The sequence below is a fragment of the Panthera onca genome, chromosome D3 (genome assembly GCF_046562875.1).
Source record: "Panthera onca isolate mPanOnc1 chromosome D3, mPanOnc1 haplotype 2, whole genome shotgun sequence".
NCBI lineage: Eukaryota > Metazoa > Chordata > Mammalia > Carnivora > Felidae > Panthera > Panthera onca.
The window spans coordinates 20,286,279-20,304,952 of NC_138350.1; the positions used below are offsets into that span (position 1 = coordinate 20,286,279).

The window sequence follows — 18,674 nt, forward strand, 5'->3', positions numbered from 1 at the left end:
AATCCAATTAACAGAGGCAAGTGACATGGGTTCCTGCTATTCAGTAAATGCTTAGAACAGCTTTTCACTTCAACTGACGGTTCAAATGCCTGTCAACTCAAAACAAACTGCCTCCTTGAGGTGGGTTCCACAAATCACTTCACCCTTGTCGCACCACCAGGAAGTAAATAATGTTCTACCTAAATCACGGAAGAAGAAACTGAGTCCCAGAGAGGTTAAGTAACCTATCCCAAATCCCACTGAAGCTAGAGTTCAAGCTCTAGTCATCTGGTTTCAAAACCAAAGTTCTTTCTACCATGCAAGGTCTTTCAGAAATGTTTCTAATTATAAGCAATGCTACCCTACAAAGGGTAGCCAGTGTGGGGGGAAGAACATGGAACTTGGGGTTAAAAACACAGCTAATGAAACATCACTACTCACAGTGAAAAGGAATGAATTACTGATACAAGCCACAAATTGTATGAACTTGGGTGAATCCCAGGGGCATTATCCTGAGTGAAAGAAGGCAGCTTCTCAAAAGGTTACACATTATATGATTCTGTGTATATGACTTTTGGAAAAGGCAACAGTACAGTGATGGAGAACAGGCCAGTGGCTGCCAGGGGTTATAGATGGGGGCAAAATGTGACTATAAAGGGTGGCACGAGGGAGTTTTTTGGGAGTGATAGAACTACTCTGTATCCTGATTGTAGTTGTAGTGTTACATGAATCTATGCCTGTTAAAATTCACAGACCTGTACACACACACACACACACACACACACACACACACACACACACAGAATCCCAGATCTGCCCTGTACTGGCGGGGCATATCCCATAACCCCATGAGCCTCAGTATCCTCACTGGGTGGTGTGGGGCTGAACACACCCAAGGTGCTGGAAATTCCAAAAGTAATGAGAGTTAAACAAGTATCGCTGCCACTACCCTCGAGTGACTTTTACTCAGTAATCCAGAGGAAGCAGCTGGGCTTGACATAGGGTCTCACCTGGGGAATGCACGAAGGAGCTGTGTGTCCTCAGGTAGGCAAGGGTGGTCCTGTGCCACAGAACACTACCCACTGGCTGCCTGTACCCTATCCCTCCCTCCTTCACCCTGCACTAGAGGAGAACTCACTGTTTCAGAGTTAAGATAAATGCAACTGCAGAGTAAATAAACCGGTCAGAGAGAGGCCCCTGAGATAGGAGGAGACCAAGCACAGCCCCCACGGGGCCCACAGAGCCCTACCCGCATCATGCGATCTGAGCGATGCCGCCTGCGGATCCGGTTCAAACCCTCCACAAAGCGGATAAAACCATCCAGGAGCTGCCACTCTTCTTCATCCGCCCGGGGCCTGTCCCCATAGATGTCGCAGTGGGCTTCCCCCTCTGTGATGCGCTTGGTGGCAGTGACACAGGCTGGCAGCAGCAGGAAGCGGGTCCTCCAGAACTTCAGAGACTCAATTAAGCTGTGGAGGGCCAAAGGGAGAAAAGGGGGTGGGGTGAGCAAAAGCAGACAATAAAAGCACGCCTAATGAACACCCCATCTTGACCCTGTCCTCAGAGTTGGTATGTGATGAGCAAGCTCCCCTTGAATAAGTGTTTGTCTGATGCTACATCTCATGGCTTCATTTAAAACACAAGCTTTAGGGGTGCCTGGGTGGCTCAGTTGGTTAAGCGTCCGACTTCGGCTCAGGTCATGATCTCGCAGTCTGTGGGTTCGAGCCCCGCGTCGGGCTCTGTGCTGACAGCTCAGAGCCTGGAGCCTGTTTCAGATTCTGTGTCTCCCTCTTTCTCTGACCCTCCCCTGTTCATGCTCTCTCTGTCTCAAAAATAAATAAATGTTAAAAAAAATTAAAAAATAAGTAAATAAATAAAAAATAAAACACAAGCTTTGGAGGTAGGCTATGAAACGTGCTTTTAGTTTATATCCCAGAGATGTCAGAATGATTCGTGCTGCCAGACTCGGTGGGGTTGTGGCTTTTAAATCACACATAAAAATTAAAAATCAGGGGCGCCTGGGTGGCTCAGTCGGTTAAGCGGCCGACTTCGGCTCAGGTCATGATCTCGCGGTCCGTGAGTTCGAGCCCCACGTCGGGCTCTGTGCTGACAGCTCAGAGCCTGGAGCCTGTTTCAGATTCTGTGTCTCCCTCTCTCTGACCCTCCCCTGTTCATGCTCTGTCTCTCTCTGTCTCAAAAATAAAATAAACGTTAAAAAAAAAAAATTTAAAAAAAAAAAAATAAAAAAAAAAAAATAAAAAAAAAATTAAAAATCAAAAATGAGACACCACAGGCAGTCAGGAAAAGGTTAAGAACATGATCTACGCTGACATTTCATCAAAGAGCACTTCATCACTGAAGTTTCTGTTGTTGTACTGTGGTAAAACATACATAGCAAAATGTGCCACGTTAACAATCCTGAAGTGTACACTTCTATGCCATCAAGTACGTTCACATTGCTGTGCAACCATCACCACCACCCACCTTCTCACTGAGTTTTGTAACCCAGTGCAGATGTGCTTTTTGTTCTTCCATGATTTCTAAAACAAACATCATCTTGTAATCAGAAAAAAGGACAGACGTGTTAAAATTCAGGTACACCCAAGGCAGCCAGACGGAAAGCCAAAGCACACTCTCTGACCTGAAGTCCTCAGACCCAGCAGAACAGATATACTGATCTAAGTAATTCCACTTGTACTCCTCCAGCCGCTCATGGGAGAATTCCACCCAACAGGAGACGAACTCTGAGTCCGAGTGGGAGGGACAGAGGCTGTAGGTGTAGTGGATCTGGGCGGATTCATAAGGGTACCTGAAAAACAAAGGGCATGCCCAGAAGTCCAAAAGAGAATTCCCTCTCCTCCAATTCTTCTGGACCTTTCCATCTCCATATACTTAGCACCATCCTTGGCATTTCAACCCTCAAGTGCAGTAACCAACTCATCCCAAGGGACTGGAAACGGAAATTTCTTAGTTCTTAAACTTTGTCATTCTTTTACCCTCCCATTTTTTATTTTTAATTGGCTTTCTAGGAATCAGGCTAAACATCATAGGCTGAATCATAATCCCTTTTAGAGGAAGGTGAGCTATAACCATAAAATAATCCTAGAGAGCAAAACAGTAATTCCAAGAAAAGGAAGACCAACCACTCAACCTATCTTGAATTATGTCATGCACATAAGTCATTATGTGCACAGCATGCATTACAAACACAAGTTAGTAATGTGGACACAATTCAGGACAGTAGGTGAAAACCTTAAATTTCCAAGGACTCACTTGGGAAGGTAACGTGTCACTGTGATCATCTTATCCTTCAGCGTCACTTTGTGGAACGTTCTGCCCATACTCAGCCAGTACTGGTCCTCCTCCTCAGGGCGGTTTCGGGACACAAGGCCTAACAGAGGGGGGGTTAAAATCATTTCCTCCATCTAGTCGAGGATCATTCCTTTAACAGGCAATTGCTTCTCTTCCATATACAGTCAGAAAAAGGAGAAACAAAAGAGGCAACTCTTTTGAGGGCCAGTTTCATGGAAAAGACTTATTTTTGGTAAAAAAAAAAAAAAAAAGTCCTGAAGTTGGCAGAAATTTTGTTACTAAACCAGCCAGCAGCAGATTAGAGCCCGGGGTGCTGACAGCATCCAGAAGACACACTCAAAGCTGAAGAGCCTGATCCCTCAGCCTTGGAGAAGGAAAGCTCTGGATTAGATGTTAATGGGCCAAGACTCAACTCTGGGACTGAAATGAAACTCCACTCCACTCAAGCACAAGCTGCCACTCTGGCAGTTAAGGTCCTCGCCCCCAGTGTGGCAGCCAACCTACCTTTAGTTTCCGTGACTCCCACACTATGACCATGCTTTGGTCTTTTTTTTAAAGTTTATTTATTTATTTAGAAAGAAAGAGATAGGGAGCACGCACAAGCCAGGGAGGGGCAGAGAGAGAGGGAGAGAATCCCAAGCAGGCTCCATGCTGTCAGCACAGAGCCCCAAGTGGGGCTCCATCTCACAAACCATGAGATCATGACCTGAGCTGAAAGCAAGAGCCAGAGGCTTAACCAACTGAACCACCCAGGCACCCAAAACCATGCTTCAGTTGTAATTTTCTTCTCTAAACATTTGCTCCTGTTGCTTTTTCTGCCTTCTCTTTCTGGGCCATCAAGATCCCACAGATCACTTACGGTCACCATCAAAATTGCCACTGCTCCAGTAAGCTAGCAGATCCCATCAGCAGTTTGAATTTTACCCTGGATGTGGCTCCACATGTGCGTGTCTCACACCCTTTCAAAGTGGAGGTTCCATGAGGCCGGGGCCCAAATCTTGTTTGTCTTTAAATTTTCTGTAGCACCTGACAAAATGCCATGCCCACAGCAGGTATCGAAAACATACTAGGTGAATTGAATTGTGCATAGAAAGAGAGAAATTCTGAGGAATCAAGAAAACTGTAAGCTTTTAAGAGAGTAAAAATAGTGCCTCGATGGACAACTGAGCAAAGACAAGATTCTTGTGATCTAGAAATGAAACCGGGTGCCCTCATGCAGTTCTGAGAGACAGTCACATAGGGCAGGCAGCATGGGAGTTGTCAGGATGAGAGGATGGCAGAGGTTGAAAGGACCTTCACTAGGAATGCAAAATTTCCCAGGTGATAGTGAGGGGCGGCAGTCAGGCTGCATATAAGAGGACAGGGTTTGACTCAGAGGACCCTAGGTTAAACCCCATCACTTCCATTTGTCAGCAGTGTGCCCTTGGGTACCAAACCTCTCTGAGTCTCACTTTCTGCAACTAGAGTGTGTCTGAGGGCCCCCATCTCTGCATTCCTTCTTTCTTGCAACAACCCCTTGCTGGCTGTAAGGAAGACAAAGTCATGGGATAATGTTCATGAGCACCTAGCACAGTACTGAGACCCCACTCTAAATTAGTTCCTGTTTTGGGGCATCTGGGTGGCTCAGTTGGTTAAGTGTCCAACTTTAGCTCAGGTCATGATCTCGCAGTTCATGTGCTGGAGCCCCACGTTGGTCTGTCTGCTGTCAGCACAGAGCCTGCTTCAGATTCTCTGCACCACCACCCCATCCCGCCCCCACTTGTTCTCTAAATAAATTAATTAAATAAATAAATAAACTAAAAAAAGGAAAGAAAAAAATTAATTGGTTCCTGTTTTTATCCTGCACAGCACTCTTGACAATCTGTGATCAAATAAATACTTGTGGTTTATTTAGTCTAATGCTTGTTTTGCCCAGTAGACAATAAACTTTGAGGACAGGGCTGAGGCTATTCTGTTCACTACTGGAACAGGTCCCCCTCATAACTAGTAGTCAACAAATCTTCAATCAGAAGCAATCTCACTTATGATAGTCACTTTTCCAATAACTAATAAACAACAATGATACCATTTCTGTTACTACAGAAATAAAAGGATTAAATTTATCACAGGAAAAAATAGCCAGAAAGAGTATGGTCAGGTGAGTAGACTGGCCAACTAGCCATGACATGAGACTCATGAATCGACCAGAGCAGAAGTGGATGCCAGAGGAATTATGAATCTCTAAGGGCTATTCTAGAGAAAAGCAGGTAGGAAGCCTAGATGGGCCCACTGACGCTAAATAAAGATTAATTCATTCCACTATTCCTGGGATAAAGAACAAAATCCTTCACATGGCCCTGTGAGGCCTGGGTCTCCTGACATGTCTGGCCACATCTCCAGCTTACTCCCTGTGCTCCATCCCACCAGTCTTCTTTTTGTTGCCCAGAAAGTGTCACAGTGCCTCCTGCCACAGAGCCTTTGCACATACTAATCCCTCTGCCTGGCATGTTCTTCCCATATACTTCTACCCACTCCCAACCTGGTTCTCTTCCTAGTAACTCTTGCACATAGTTTAGGTCTCACCTCAAACATCACCTCCTCACGGAAGCCATCCCTGACCCTCCAGACTAGATCAAGACCAATATTAAATATCCTTATAGCCCTTTGATTTTTCCTTCACAGTCTTTATCACAACAAGGAATTATATTATTTCATAGTATGATTAATGTTATTTTTCCCCACTGGGCTATAAATGCCCCACAGAGCAAGGGCTTCAAAAATACTGTTGAGTGAATGAATGAATGAATGAATATATTTATCAACCCATATTGTTGTATGCCAGGCACGGTAGTCTCCAATGTAAAGGATAAAAACGTGAGGTTGATATAGTCCTGGAACTCAAGAAGATTACTATTCAGTACAGTCTAGAAAATAAAAAGAAGACAACAAGTGATAAATAACATAATGGGCTCCCAAGAAAATCCAGAGGGAGCCCAAAGCTTCATCATAAGCAACAAGGCCTGGACTGGATAGACCACCAAGCTCTCTATCACAGATCCATACTTCTTTGATTTTCTGGCCAGAGGCACTCTAATGGAGTCAAAGATGATCTGAGGTTTTGAGCTGGGAGGTTAGGAAAGTGGGGAATCTCATTAGCTGCAAGGAGGAAGCAGGAGCCTAACAGGTACTTACTGATTGTTCTGGAAAATGATCCCTGCTTTCTGGTTCTAGGCACCCACACTTAATTCTCTCTACCTGACTTATTTCAGAAGAGCTCTCCAGAGCCTGGCTGTAACTCAATTGGCATCACTGAGTCTCTGTCACTTAGTGCCTGCCACTCACAGATGATCCATTCTTGCTTCAATGTGCTAAGCTTCACCAACAAGTAAGAGAAGATGAATCCAGAATTGGGGGGGGGGGGGGGGGGGGCGGGAAGTATAAACTTCAGGTTTACAAAACTTCTGAGAACCTGCTGTGTGCCAGGTACTGTGCTAGAAATAAATATTGGGTCTAAAGGGACGCCTGGGTGGCTCAGTCGGTTGCGTGTCCGACTTTGGCTCAGGTCACAATCTCACAGCTTGTGAGTTCGAGCCCCATGTCGGGCTCTGTGCTGACAGCTCAGAGCCTGGAGCCTGCTTCGAATTCTGTGTCTCCCTCTCTCTCTGCCCCTAACCCACTTGCATTGTCTCTGTCTCTCCCAAAAATAAAAATAAACATTAAAAAAAGTATATTGGGTCTAAAATATGCACTATGTACTTTGACGGTTCAGTCCTGGCTCAGCTGCCTGCTACTACAGGGTATTGCCAAAGCCAGGCTATAACATTCCTGAACTGGGTCATATCCTCTTCCTTAAAAGGAGAGTGGTAGATTAAAGAAAATTTTAAGATAAATCTGGGCCTAGTGGAGACTATATTCCTCATGTAAAGTAAAATTTTGTGAATTTTGTGTTGAAAAATAATTACTCCTAAATTTGTCTATTCCTTACCATCTTGAGAACGTACTCATACAAATTTAGTTGAAAAGAAAAAATACAAGTCCCCAGAGAAAAACTCACCTCGGCTATAGAGTGGGCTGCTGCTCAGCGGGGGTGGGACAGCAGGGTTGGGTTTCTGTGCCTTGGGCTGCACTATGATTTGGTAGCCCTGCATGAGACGCTGGCAGATGAACTCTTCAAACACCTGCTGGGCCGTCATCTGCACACCTTCCTCATCCCTCCTGAGAAAACAGACGGTTGTTCACATGGGTGTGCTTGGCCCAGGTCAGAGTGACACTCAGAGTCTATACTCCCATCCTCTGTTTTTGCTTTGACCCCACAAGCCAGCCCTGATAACCATTGTATGGTGGTTCATAAAACTATCAATCTATAAACCAGTTTTGGGAGAAATGATCAGTTGAAAAGAGGCAGAAGAAGAAGGCAAATAAAAGCTAATAGCCAATCTTAGAAAAGAAGATCAGGGATGCCTGGGTGGCTCAGTCAGTAGAGCGTTCAACTTTTGATTTTGGTTCTGGTCATGATCTCAGGGCTGTAGGTGATCTCAGGCGCCTGGGTGGTTTAGTCAGTTAAGCCTCCGACTCTTGATTTTGGCTCAGGTCATGATCCCACAGTCGTGAGATGGAGCCCCATGTCGGGCTCTGTGCTGACAGCATGGAGCCTGCTTGGGATTATCTCTCTCTCTCTCTCTCTCTCTCTCCCCTCTCTCTCTCTGCCCCTCCCCTGCTTGTGCACATACTCTCTCTCAAAATAAATAAACATTTTTTTTAATTAAAAAAAATTTATCTTTCTCTCCCTCTGCCCCTCTCTCCAGCTAGTGCACTCTCTAAAACTTAAAAAAAAAAAATGTTTTTAATTAAAAAAAATTTTTTTAAAGAGATTTAGTGTGTCCAGAACAAATGCAATAGAGAAATATGAGAAAGGATCAATGAGGACAAATGGCTAAAGGAGGCATGTCAATGGAACTCTAAAAAAAAATCGACAGTTCTTGCTTCAATAAAATTCTCTAAACAGAAAAGGAAGACACAAGCTTGAAAATGCAGTGTTTTGATGCATACCCCAAACCCTCCTCTGACACCGACCTGTCAATGTCTGCTTCTGGGAGGAGATCATAACAGCCCTCCGTGTAGTCGTTCTGCAGGCCCTGGCGGTCAGGGAAGTAGTCGGTGGTGAGGGGGAGACACGCCGGAGTAGTGAGAGACTTCCAGTCCACTCCAACTGTGCAACAGAAGCCTGGCACTACAGGGGGAGCAGACAGTGTCAGAACTGCCTCGTGTAACAGGAGAGAAAGGTACATGTGGTCACCAGGGCAGGTGTGGGACATGGGTAGGGTGGGGGAGAGGAATGAAAGGTGACAAAATTGCCAGGAAAGGGATGGAAAAGAAGAAAGGGGGTGGGGGAGGGAGGAAGAGAGAAACAGAGTTTGTTAGATAATGCAGTGCAAGTGCTTATCCAATCCCATCATGCAAATGGGATTCACAGCTGATATTTTTCATTTTTTGCCGATCCTCAGCTAACAGCCACAATGCCAGTGAGGTTACGGCAGGGTAGCACAGGCAGTGTTATGCATCGAAGCAAATCAACATTCCAAGAGCAGAAAACAGGCTCAAGCCAGAGCCTCTCTGGAGGACTGCAGAGTGGCCGGTGGGGAAAGAAGAGCTCAGCCAGGTTTGGAGCAATCAGCATATGGTAGCAGAATTCAGGAATACTTTCAGAATTGCAAAAATAGGTCACAGATCCAAAAGGGTAGGAGGAGAAATCAAAGAAGGGTGTCTGGGAAAGTTACAAGGCCATAACTTCAAGAGACAGACTTTAACAATCTAGAAACGAAAGCTGCAATCAGCAGAGTGGGCCCAATCACATGGATCTGTCCTGAATCGCCTGCTCTTTGGTTAAAGCAGGGTTTCTCCACCTTGGCACTACTGACATTTTGGACTGGAAAATTCTTTGTTTTGGGGGGCTGTCCTTTGTATTTTAGGATTTGAACAGCATCCCTGGACTCTACTTACTAGATGCCAGTGGCATCTCCTGGTTGTGAAAACCAAAAACGTCTGCAGATGTTGCCACATGTCCCCCCAGGGAGCAAAATCATCCCCAGTTGAGAATCACTGACTTAAGGTAATAGGGAAGTTATCTCTTTAAGTAATTTAAGCAAATATTATTTTTCAAATCTTTATACAAGGGAGCAATCTGAAGCAAAAACACTCCATGACTTTGCCTCTGAGTATCAAGCAAGGGACACCTTAAACACCTTATCTTTGGGGTGCCGGGATGGCTCAGTTGGTTACGCATCCGACTCTGGATTTCAGCTCAAGTCATGATCTCACGGTTGTGAGACTGAGCCCCACGTTGGGCTCCGCGCTGAGTGTGTAACCTGCTTGGGATTCTCTGTCTCCATCTCTCTCTGACCCTCCGCAGCTCACACTCGCATGAACATGTGCGCGCTCCCTCTCTAACAGTAAGTAAATAAATAAATAAATAGCACCTTATCTTTTGCACAGTGCTAATGCAGCTTACATTGTGATTCACCTCTGTCTCATTCACCCTATCTCATCAGCTGACACATGGCCTCCTCGGAGCAGGTACTGCAACATCACTGACCCCTTTAAACACCTGGCCAAGCTGAACCTCCCAGAAGTTACTCAATCAGAAGCCTCTCTGCTTAGGGATCTTTCCACCACATAGTGACACACACACACTACCCAATACGACAGAGTCCCACTGAACCTAGAGTTAAAGGACAAGAAGAGGACCTGACACATGTGATAAGTCATAGTGGGAAACACACCCCATGTAGCACCACTGCCTTAGGAAATTGCAACAAAACTAACTCCCTGATCTACACAGGTCTAGGGTATTTTATTTGTTTGTTTGTTTGTTTGAATTCTATTTTAGTGTGGTAAACACACTTAACATGAGAGCTACTCTTCGCAAAATTTTAAGAGTACAACACAGGAATGCTAACTTGGGCACAGCGTTGTGCAGCAGATCTCTAGAATTTATTCATCATGCATAACTGGAACGTTATATCCACTGGTTAGCAACTCCTCACTTCCGCCTCCCCTCAAGCCCCTGGCAACCACCTACTCTCTGATTCTGTGAGTTTGACTATACACAGGCCTTGATAACTCATTAACACTTCAAGAATTAAAAAATCACAATCTAAAAGAACCTAATTGATCACCCCAATTTCCCAATAAGGCAGATGAAGGAGTAAGTTTGTTCCTAGTTCCCAGTTAGAACCAGGAGCAGAAGGAAGACACCCAATCAAAACTACAGTGGGAAGCCAGAAGCAGAAGACAATTGAATATGCTGTCTTAGATCGTTCTGGCTCTCATTAGCTTCCTGACCCTCTGGATCATAAACATCCTTCAGAAATGTTTTCTGCTGGGCACACACCAAGATACAAACATTCAAATGTCTGGTCCAAAATCCCATGGTGAGAAAAGTTCCTGATTCTTAGTTTAATGATGTTTTTTCCTTGGGCAAACAGTGTGGCCTCTTTTCTAACTCCAATATCTTTACGCCCTATAGAGAAGGACTCTGAAGAGGGCCCACAACAGAACCGTTGAATTAACAACGATAAACATGGATTCCAAAATCCAGTGCTAGGGTTGTACAGAAAGAATAGGCTCATCTATTCATTGTTGGCAGCATTCTGGAAAATAATCATCCTGCCAACCATACTTTGGGGGAAATATATTCCAGGATGTGAACTGAAAGAAAAGATATACCCACTGCACCATGTACTATACCTGTATTCAATAGTATTGCTAAAAAACTAGAAACCACCCAAAATGACCCCCAATAATAAATGATTTTTCAAACTGGGATGTAATGTGTTTGATACATGTGCTAAGTCACTAAAAATGACTAGCAGGGGGACACGTGGTTGCTCAGTGGGTTAAGCATCCAACTCTTGGTTTCAGCTCAGGTCATGATCTTGAGGTTCCTGGGTTTGACCCCCCCACATTGGGCTCTGTGCTGGCAGCGTGGAGCCTGCTTGGGATTCTCTCTCCCTCTCTTTCTGCCCTTCCCCGACGTGTGCACACATGTGCGCATTCATGCTCACTCTCTCTCAAAATAAAACATTTAAAAAAATGACTAAGGGCTCTTGGGTGACTCAGTTGGTTAAGCATCCGACTCCTGATTTCAGCTCAGGTCATGATCTCATAGTTGTGAGATCGAGCCCCGCATCAGGCTCCACACTGGATGTGGAGCCTGCTTAAGATTCTCTTTCTCCCTCCCTCTCCCCTTCCAATGCATCCATGAGTGCGTTTTCTCTCTCTCTCTCTCTCTCTCTCTCAAAAAAAAAAAAAAAGAGGGGTGCCTAGGTGGCTCAGTCAGTTAAGTATCCAACTTGGGCTCAGACCTTGATCTTGTGGTTCATGAGTTCAAGCCCTTGCATCGGGCTCTGTGTTGACAGCTCAGAGCCTGGAGCCTGCTTCAGATTCTGTGTTTCCTCTCTCTCTGCCCCTCCCCCACTCATGCTTGGTCTGTGTCTCTCAAAAATAAACATTAAAATTTTTTTTAAATAATAGAAAAAGAAAAAAAAATGACTAATATGAGGAGTCAGAAGAAGTAGTAAAAGGATTATTTAGTTAATTATAAGTGGGAAGAAAGATTCAGTGATGTATATCTACTGGTCACAGCTAAGTAAAATAAAGTCTACCAGGTGGTAGGATTTTTTTTTTTTTTTTTTTTTTTGGTATTCTGCTATTATAGATATTTAGATGTGCTCTTCCTGCAGATATTTCAACAGATAAAGATGATTAAAAAAAAATGCAACCCAGTCAAACAATTTCAACTACAAGTATGTAAACGGTTCTAGTCCCTCTTATTCCTTTGTTCCCCAGAGCCATCACAAGGCCTTTAAGGGCTAAGGCCAGTTCTGAATTGGCATAAGGACCTCATGGGAATTCCATTACCCTTCCCACGTGCTGCCGAATCACATTCGAGAAGAGGTTATTTGGCCACTCCTCTCTTCACTTTCCACTGGAGAGGCTGAAAATTTTTCCTTTACCACATTGCCTTCTGGTACCCAGAGATGTGTGGACTTCCCACAGAGCTCCCCCTTGCTTCCTCATGCTCTGACCACCCCCGCCCTGACCCCACCCCAGTCAGCTGCTCCCTCTTACTTGGATCTGGAGAGGTAGAAACACTGTCCTCTAGAGAATCCTTGTTTTGGGTCCTAGGATTCATACCTATGGAAAGATGAAAACAGCTTAATGAGGCTCATTCTATAAAATAAAGAAATAAATGAAAGTACTGGCCTGTTATGGTTGAAAAAGCCCAAAATCATAGCTAAAAATAAAAATGTGAACCAAGTACAAATTCTGTGAATATTTCAAACAGCACAAAAGAATCAATCAAAGAAAAATGAGCAATCTAAAACTTGGGAATGATCCAGAACGTTACTCTGAGGTTATCAATACCATTCTTTGCCCAATGAGACCATTAGCATTGGCTTACATGCACACGCGCACACACACACACACTAGCAAAAAGCAATCCACCATTTATTTTAAGAAAATGGCTATATTTCAAAGTCACTTCAACTAATTGGATAAATCTTTAGCAAAAACAAAATGACCTATTTAAAGTTTATTTCACTTATCAGTCATCATTATCTGGAATTTCCTTCTCCAAATTATAGCTTTCTGGAATATGACCTAAGACATATTAAAACTCATCACTTTAAGAGAAAAACAATGATTTTCCCTATAAGTGTCTGAAAGAAAAAACAGAAAGATCTTTGAAATGCAACTTATTGCCTGAAAAGTAACAGAAATAATTTTAAAGTACATATCAATATTTATTTTTTTATGTTTATTTATTTTTGAGAGAGAGAGAGCGAGAGACAGACAGAGTGTGAGCGGGGGAGGGACAGAGCAAGAGGGAAATAAAGAATCCGAAGCAGGCTCCAGGCTCTGAGCTGTCAGCACAGAGCTTGACACAGGGCTCAAACTCACGAGCCTCGAGATCATGACCTGAGCCAAAGTGGGACGCTTAACCGACTGAGCCACCCACGTGCTCCAAAGTACATATCAATGTTTAAAGGTCCCTTTCTAGACACATATACTTACTAGAAAATTATGGTACTATGAAAAAGATTGGGAAAATCCTCACCAAACTGTCAACAGTGGCTACCTCCAAGGAGAAAGCTGGGGGAGGTGACAGGAGGTAAACCAGAACTTACAGTTTTTATTCTAGATACTTTTGTGTCATCTGAATCTTTTATAACAAGAATAAATACGTATAAGTCCCTCATGGAGTCTTTGAAAGGACAAGCCACAACATGGGAGAAAACATCTGCAAATCACCTATATAGCAAAGGACTTGTAGCCAGATTATATAAACAGCCCTCAAAACTCAAGAATAAGAGCACAACTTAATGAGAAATAGGGCAAAAGATTTGAACATTTCACTGAACACATACAGAAACCAAATAAGCACATGAAAAGATGCTCAACTTCCTCAGCCATTAGGGAAATGGCCAGTTAAAAGTACAGATACCTCTACAGACCTCTTGGAATGGCTAAAATGACAAGTTATGCCAAGTGTGAACAAGATGTGGAACAATGGAAACCCTTATTCATTGATGGTAGGAATGCAGAATGGTGCACGGCTTTGGAAAACAGTTTAAAAAAAATAATAACTTTTTTTTTAACGGTTTATTATTTTTGAGAGACAGAGAGCATGAGCAGGGGAGGGGCAGAAAGAGAGGGAGACACAGAATCTGAAGCAGGTTCCAGGCTCTGAGCTGTCAGCACGGCAGCTTCTTTAAAAGTTAAACAGGGGCACCTGGGTGGCTCAGTCGGTTAAGCGGCCGACTTCAGCTCAGGTCATGATCTCATGGTTTGTGAGTTCAAGCCCCGCGTCGGGCTCTGTGCTGACAGCTCGGAGCCTGGAGCCTGTTTCGGATTCTGTGTCTCCCTCTCTCTGACTCTCCCCCATTCATGCTCTGTCTCAAAAATAAATAAACGTTAAAAAAAAAAAAAAAGTTAAAAAAAAAAAAAAAGTTAAACAGATAGGGGTGCCTGGTTGGCTCAGTCAGAAGAGCATGTGACTCTTGATCAGGTTAAGGTTGGTTAAGCAGCCAACTTCAGCTCAGGTCATGATCTCATGGTTCCTGAGTTCAAGTCCTGCATTGGGCTCTGTGCTGACAGCTCAGAGCCTGAAGCCTACTTTGGATTCTGTGTCTCCTCTCTCTCTGTCCCTCCCCTGCTCACACACTCTCTCTCTCAAAACAAATAACCATTAAAAAAATTTTTTTAATAAATACGTAAAAATAAAAGTTAAACAGATATTTTACCGTTTGACCCAGCAATTCCATGCCTACGAACTTACTCAAGAGAAATTAAAAAAAAAACTGTTATGTAAATGTTTACGGTAGCTTTATTCATAGTTCCCCAAACCTGGAAACAGTCCAAATATTTTGCAAATGAAGGGATAAACAAACTAATATATTCATATGATGGAATGCAACTCAACAATAAAAAGTAATGAACATTCAACAACTTGGATGAATCTCAAATGAATTCTATGCTGAATAAAAGAAGCCAGACTCAAAAAGCTACATACTGTATGATTCCATGTGCGTGACATGCTGGGACAAGACAAAACTAAAGGGAGAGAGAACAGATCATCGGTTGCCAGGGGACAGGGGTGTGGCTGAGTACAAAGGGGCCACCCAAAAGAATGTGGGGTGAAATGGAAATGTTCTGTATCTTGATGTGTTGGTGGTTATATGACTGCATGCATTTGTCAAAACTCACAGAACTGTACACTAAAAACAGTGAATTTTACTGTATGTAAATTTTAAAATTAATAAATTTTTAAGAATTTAAAAAGAGATATCACATGGCCAAACAATTTTAGAACTTCTTTTTTGGAACTGCCTTCAGTAGATTTTTTTTTTTTATTACCATTCATCATAATAAGATACAACTGATTTATTAAGTCAAATAAGCATAGTGTTTCATTTTATTCAAACCCCTACTATGAGGCAGATATGAAGAAGGTACTATTCCCCTTCTACAGATGAACTAAAGCTCAGAGAAGTGAAGTAACTTACTGAAGATCACACAGTAAGTAGGTGAAACCAGCATTTAGACTCTGCTCAACTCTACAGACGTCTTATTTCCTGACTCTCCATCTGGGGCATCAGTTTTCAGCTATTGAAAATGTTATCTCTTCTTTGTCAACAGTCAAAAGCCATTTGGAGCTAAATTTTCTGAAAAAGCTATCCTGGCTGACAACATCCATTTTCATGCAAACACAAAGCGAACTATTAAGAAGCAACGAAGTGGATTTTCTTGTTTAGCCTGAGAACTGGTATGAAGGCACTTACAAAATCAGAATTCTCAAAGCATTCTGAGCAATAGGAAATTATTAAATACATTACCTCACAAGTTGAGATGCTAAATTTGGTCATTAGAGAATCTTTTCTTTCTTTCTTTCTTTCTTTCTTTCTTTCTTCCTTTCTTTCTTTCTTTCTTTCTCTCTCTCTTTCTTTCTAGAAAACTGAATCCAGACTTGGTCTGTAAGAACTGAAATTCTCAGTTCAACTTATAATTTTGTGGGCAATTCCTTGAGCTCAAAGAGGCAACCAATAGGATCCTAGACAAGAACTGTACCATCTCTAACAGACAAAAGCACATATAAGGCCGCCAGTCTTTTATGCTACACACACACACACACACACACACACACACACACACACACACACACTTTACTTTTTAAAAACAATGAAAAATATTTAAAGAAATATTTTAGGCTCTTTCATGAGGCTCTTTATACACAGTTTCCTTGCAGTTCAATCTAACATACTGCCTCTCCCACCAGCTCTGCCTATGAGACTTATTTTCAGTCAAACGTGCTGGCTGTTGGCATATGACAAGTCCCACAACTTGAGATGACCAACATGAGACCTCACGGTCAGTCAGTTCTGCTCTAACCTAATATTTGTGAATGAGACCTCACTCTCAACATTCAAAGCCAGACATTCACCTTGGGGAGCCAATGCTGAAAGTCACCATCTTAGCTTGGCCTTTTGACATCTGTTCAGAGTCAAGAAGTCTGAACATGTTCTTCGCTTGCTAACCTCAGGCCAAAATGGGTAATCCATGTGGGACCTGTGGGACTGACCCTGGGTGACATCTAGAAGCCTGTGTGTGGGACTAGTCATTTCTCCTCTCTGGACTACAGATATGGCACTTTCCCACAAAAATCCCAAGCCTGTGGGGCGCTTGGGTGGCTCAGTCGGTTGGGCGTCCGACTTCGGCTCAGGTCATGATCTCACGGTCCGTGAGTTCAAGCCCCATGTCGGGCTCTGTGCTGACGGCTCAGGGCCTAGAGCCTGCTTCAGATTCTGTGTCTCCCTCTCTCTGATGCTCCCCCGTTCATGCTTTGTCTCTCTCTGTCTCAAAAATAAATAAATGTTAAAAAAAAAAAAAATCCCAGCCTGAGTGAATGACTCTGAGGCCCTTTCCTCCAGTCTCAGCGTGCTGTTTTACTTTTACTTCAGCTCTCAGGCTGCTACATGTACCTAATACTCAACACAAATACCAAGCTGCAGATTCTGAGTCCTAATATCACAGGGAAAGAAAGCATGGCATCTAGTTATTTTCTTTTCCAAAAACTATCTAGAGCACTTATTCCCCAATGAAGGGAATGACAGTGGCTGAGAAGTCTTATAAATGGGTGCCCACTCAAAGAAACAGAGGGATAAAAACTATCTCCCCAGGAGGGAGGGGAGTGGGAGACAGGTGATAGATACTAGGGAGGGCACTTGTGATGAGCACTGGGTGTTGTATGTAAGTGATGAGTCACTGAATCCTACTCCTGAAACCAATATTGCACTCTATATTAACTAAAATTACACACACACACACACACACACACAAAACCCACACACGCTATCTCCCCAGTTCCATTGACCACCTGGTCCCTGCTGGGCAACATGGTGAAAAACAAGAGTACAGGTACAAGGCTCTAGCCAACAATGCTCAAAATGAAAGTCTACGGGCCAGGAGGGAAACCCACAGAGACACCACTCCTGTGAATCGTGACTCACATATGAATCATGTCCAAATGCAAGAGAAAATCTGAGTCACGCTTGAGTGCCTGCAGATGGTACAAACTGTCAGGCCCAGGAGGTGAAGGTGGGGTCACAGATGAGGTTCTCTCATTTCTTTTCAATTTTTTAACAAATGAAAAGGTAACTAATTATTTATTTAGACCTCACTTTGTCCCCAAACAAGAACCTAGTGTGACAATTTTGCGTTAAGGAGCCCAATCTACTTTTGCTCCTTATAACAACCCTGTGAAGCAGGTAGGCAGGTGAAGATCTTTATGCCCATTATACAGATGATGAACCTGAGCAGCAGCAAAGGCTGAATGCTAAACTCCAAAGACCATGATGGGCAGGACTGGGACACTCCCTCATGTATCATAAGGCAGCAGAGGTCACATGTTCAAACCGCATGGTATCACTGGAACCACTAAGTCCAGCTCCCCATGAGAGGGCTTCCCTTTCATCATTGTTACCCTGCACAAAACTACTTCAAATAGAATCCCAAGTGAATGGAGAGCCAGAGCTCCCCGAGGTGAGGAGAAGTGGTGTCTTAATCATTTTGTTTCTCCTCAGACCTTAGCACAGTGCCTACAGTTCAATAAACATTTCTGGAATGAGTGAGAGTATAGTGAGTTTGAAGAAAGCAAACCATATTCCATGAAGACTGAGGATGGATTGAAAGGAAAGTCACTTCAAAAACAAGCAAGGCAGAAAAAAGACTGTCCAAGCCTTCGAGAAAAGGAATCCAGTTAATTGTTCAACAAGGTTATAAGACAGGGAAGAAAAGCACTCTTCAGTGGAGGGAAAGCTAACCTCAGAAAACTTTTAGTATTCATTCAACTACCTGATATGTGCCAGGAACTGTTCTAAGTTCTGAAGATATAGTCATGAGCGAAACACAAATCCTTGCCTTGTTGGAGCTTACAATAAAAACCACAAAATTAAAAGACCTAGTATGACAGGTGGCATTATGTAGAAGTAGCAGGCAGGGAAGATGGACGGGAGTGCCAAGGTAGAGAGTGGCAATTTGGGTAAGACCTAAAGGAAGGAACAGAACAAGCTGTGCGTAGGATGGCCATATCATTTATCATCCAATCCAGGACACCTTTAGAGTGAAAGGGACACTATTAATAATTACACAGGACAATGAATTCAAACCAGACTGTCCTGGGCAAACTCAGGCATGTGGACCTTAGCCATAAAGCTCTCCAGTATAAGGGCAGAGCAGAGGGGAGAGCAGGAAAAAGCATCTCAGATTCAGAGCGTGCCTGATACATTTAGGAAACCCCTACAATAATAAAGTGAGAGGGGAAAGCAGGAGACGAGGTCTGAGAG

General features: G+C 43.4%; 1 protein-coding gene across 10 annotated transcripts in view; it reads right to left on the reverse strand.

The window, feature by feature from the left end:
• DEPDC5 (DEP domain containing 5, GATOR1 subcomplex subunit) overlaps nucleotides 1-18,674 on the reverse strand; it is a 127,164-nt gene that overhangs the window by 44,476 nt on the left and 64,014 nt on the right. For 7 of the 10 annotated variants that reach the window (XR_009604170.2, XM_060612608.3, XM_060612615.3 and 4 more), the window contains 6 exons: nucleotides 12,400-12,465; nucleotides 8,344-8,527; nucleotides 7,325-7,485; nucleotides 3,253-3,370; nucleotides 2,621-2,788; nucleotides 1,229-1,448 (listed from right to left, as the gene is read on the reverse strand). Coding sequence is in view for 9 of the 10 variants with exons in the window: in XM_060612608.3 (XP_060468591.1) it covers nucleotides 1,229-1,448; nucleotides 2,621-2,788; nucleotides 3,253-3,370; nucleotides 7,325-7,485; nucleotides 8,344-8,527; nucleotides 12,400-12,465 (917 nt within the window). In the remaining variant the exon portion in view is untranslated. The remainder of the gene's footprint in view (nucleotides 1-1,228; nucleotides 1,449-2,620; nucleotides 2,789-3,252; nucleotides 3,371-7,324; nucleotides 7,486-8,343; nucleotides 8,528-12,399; nucleotides 12,466-18,674) is intronic. The other 3 variants (XM_060612614.3, XM_060612612.3, XM_060612609.3) reach the window with 1 other exon arrangement.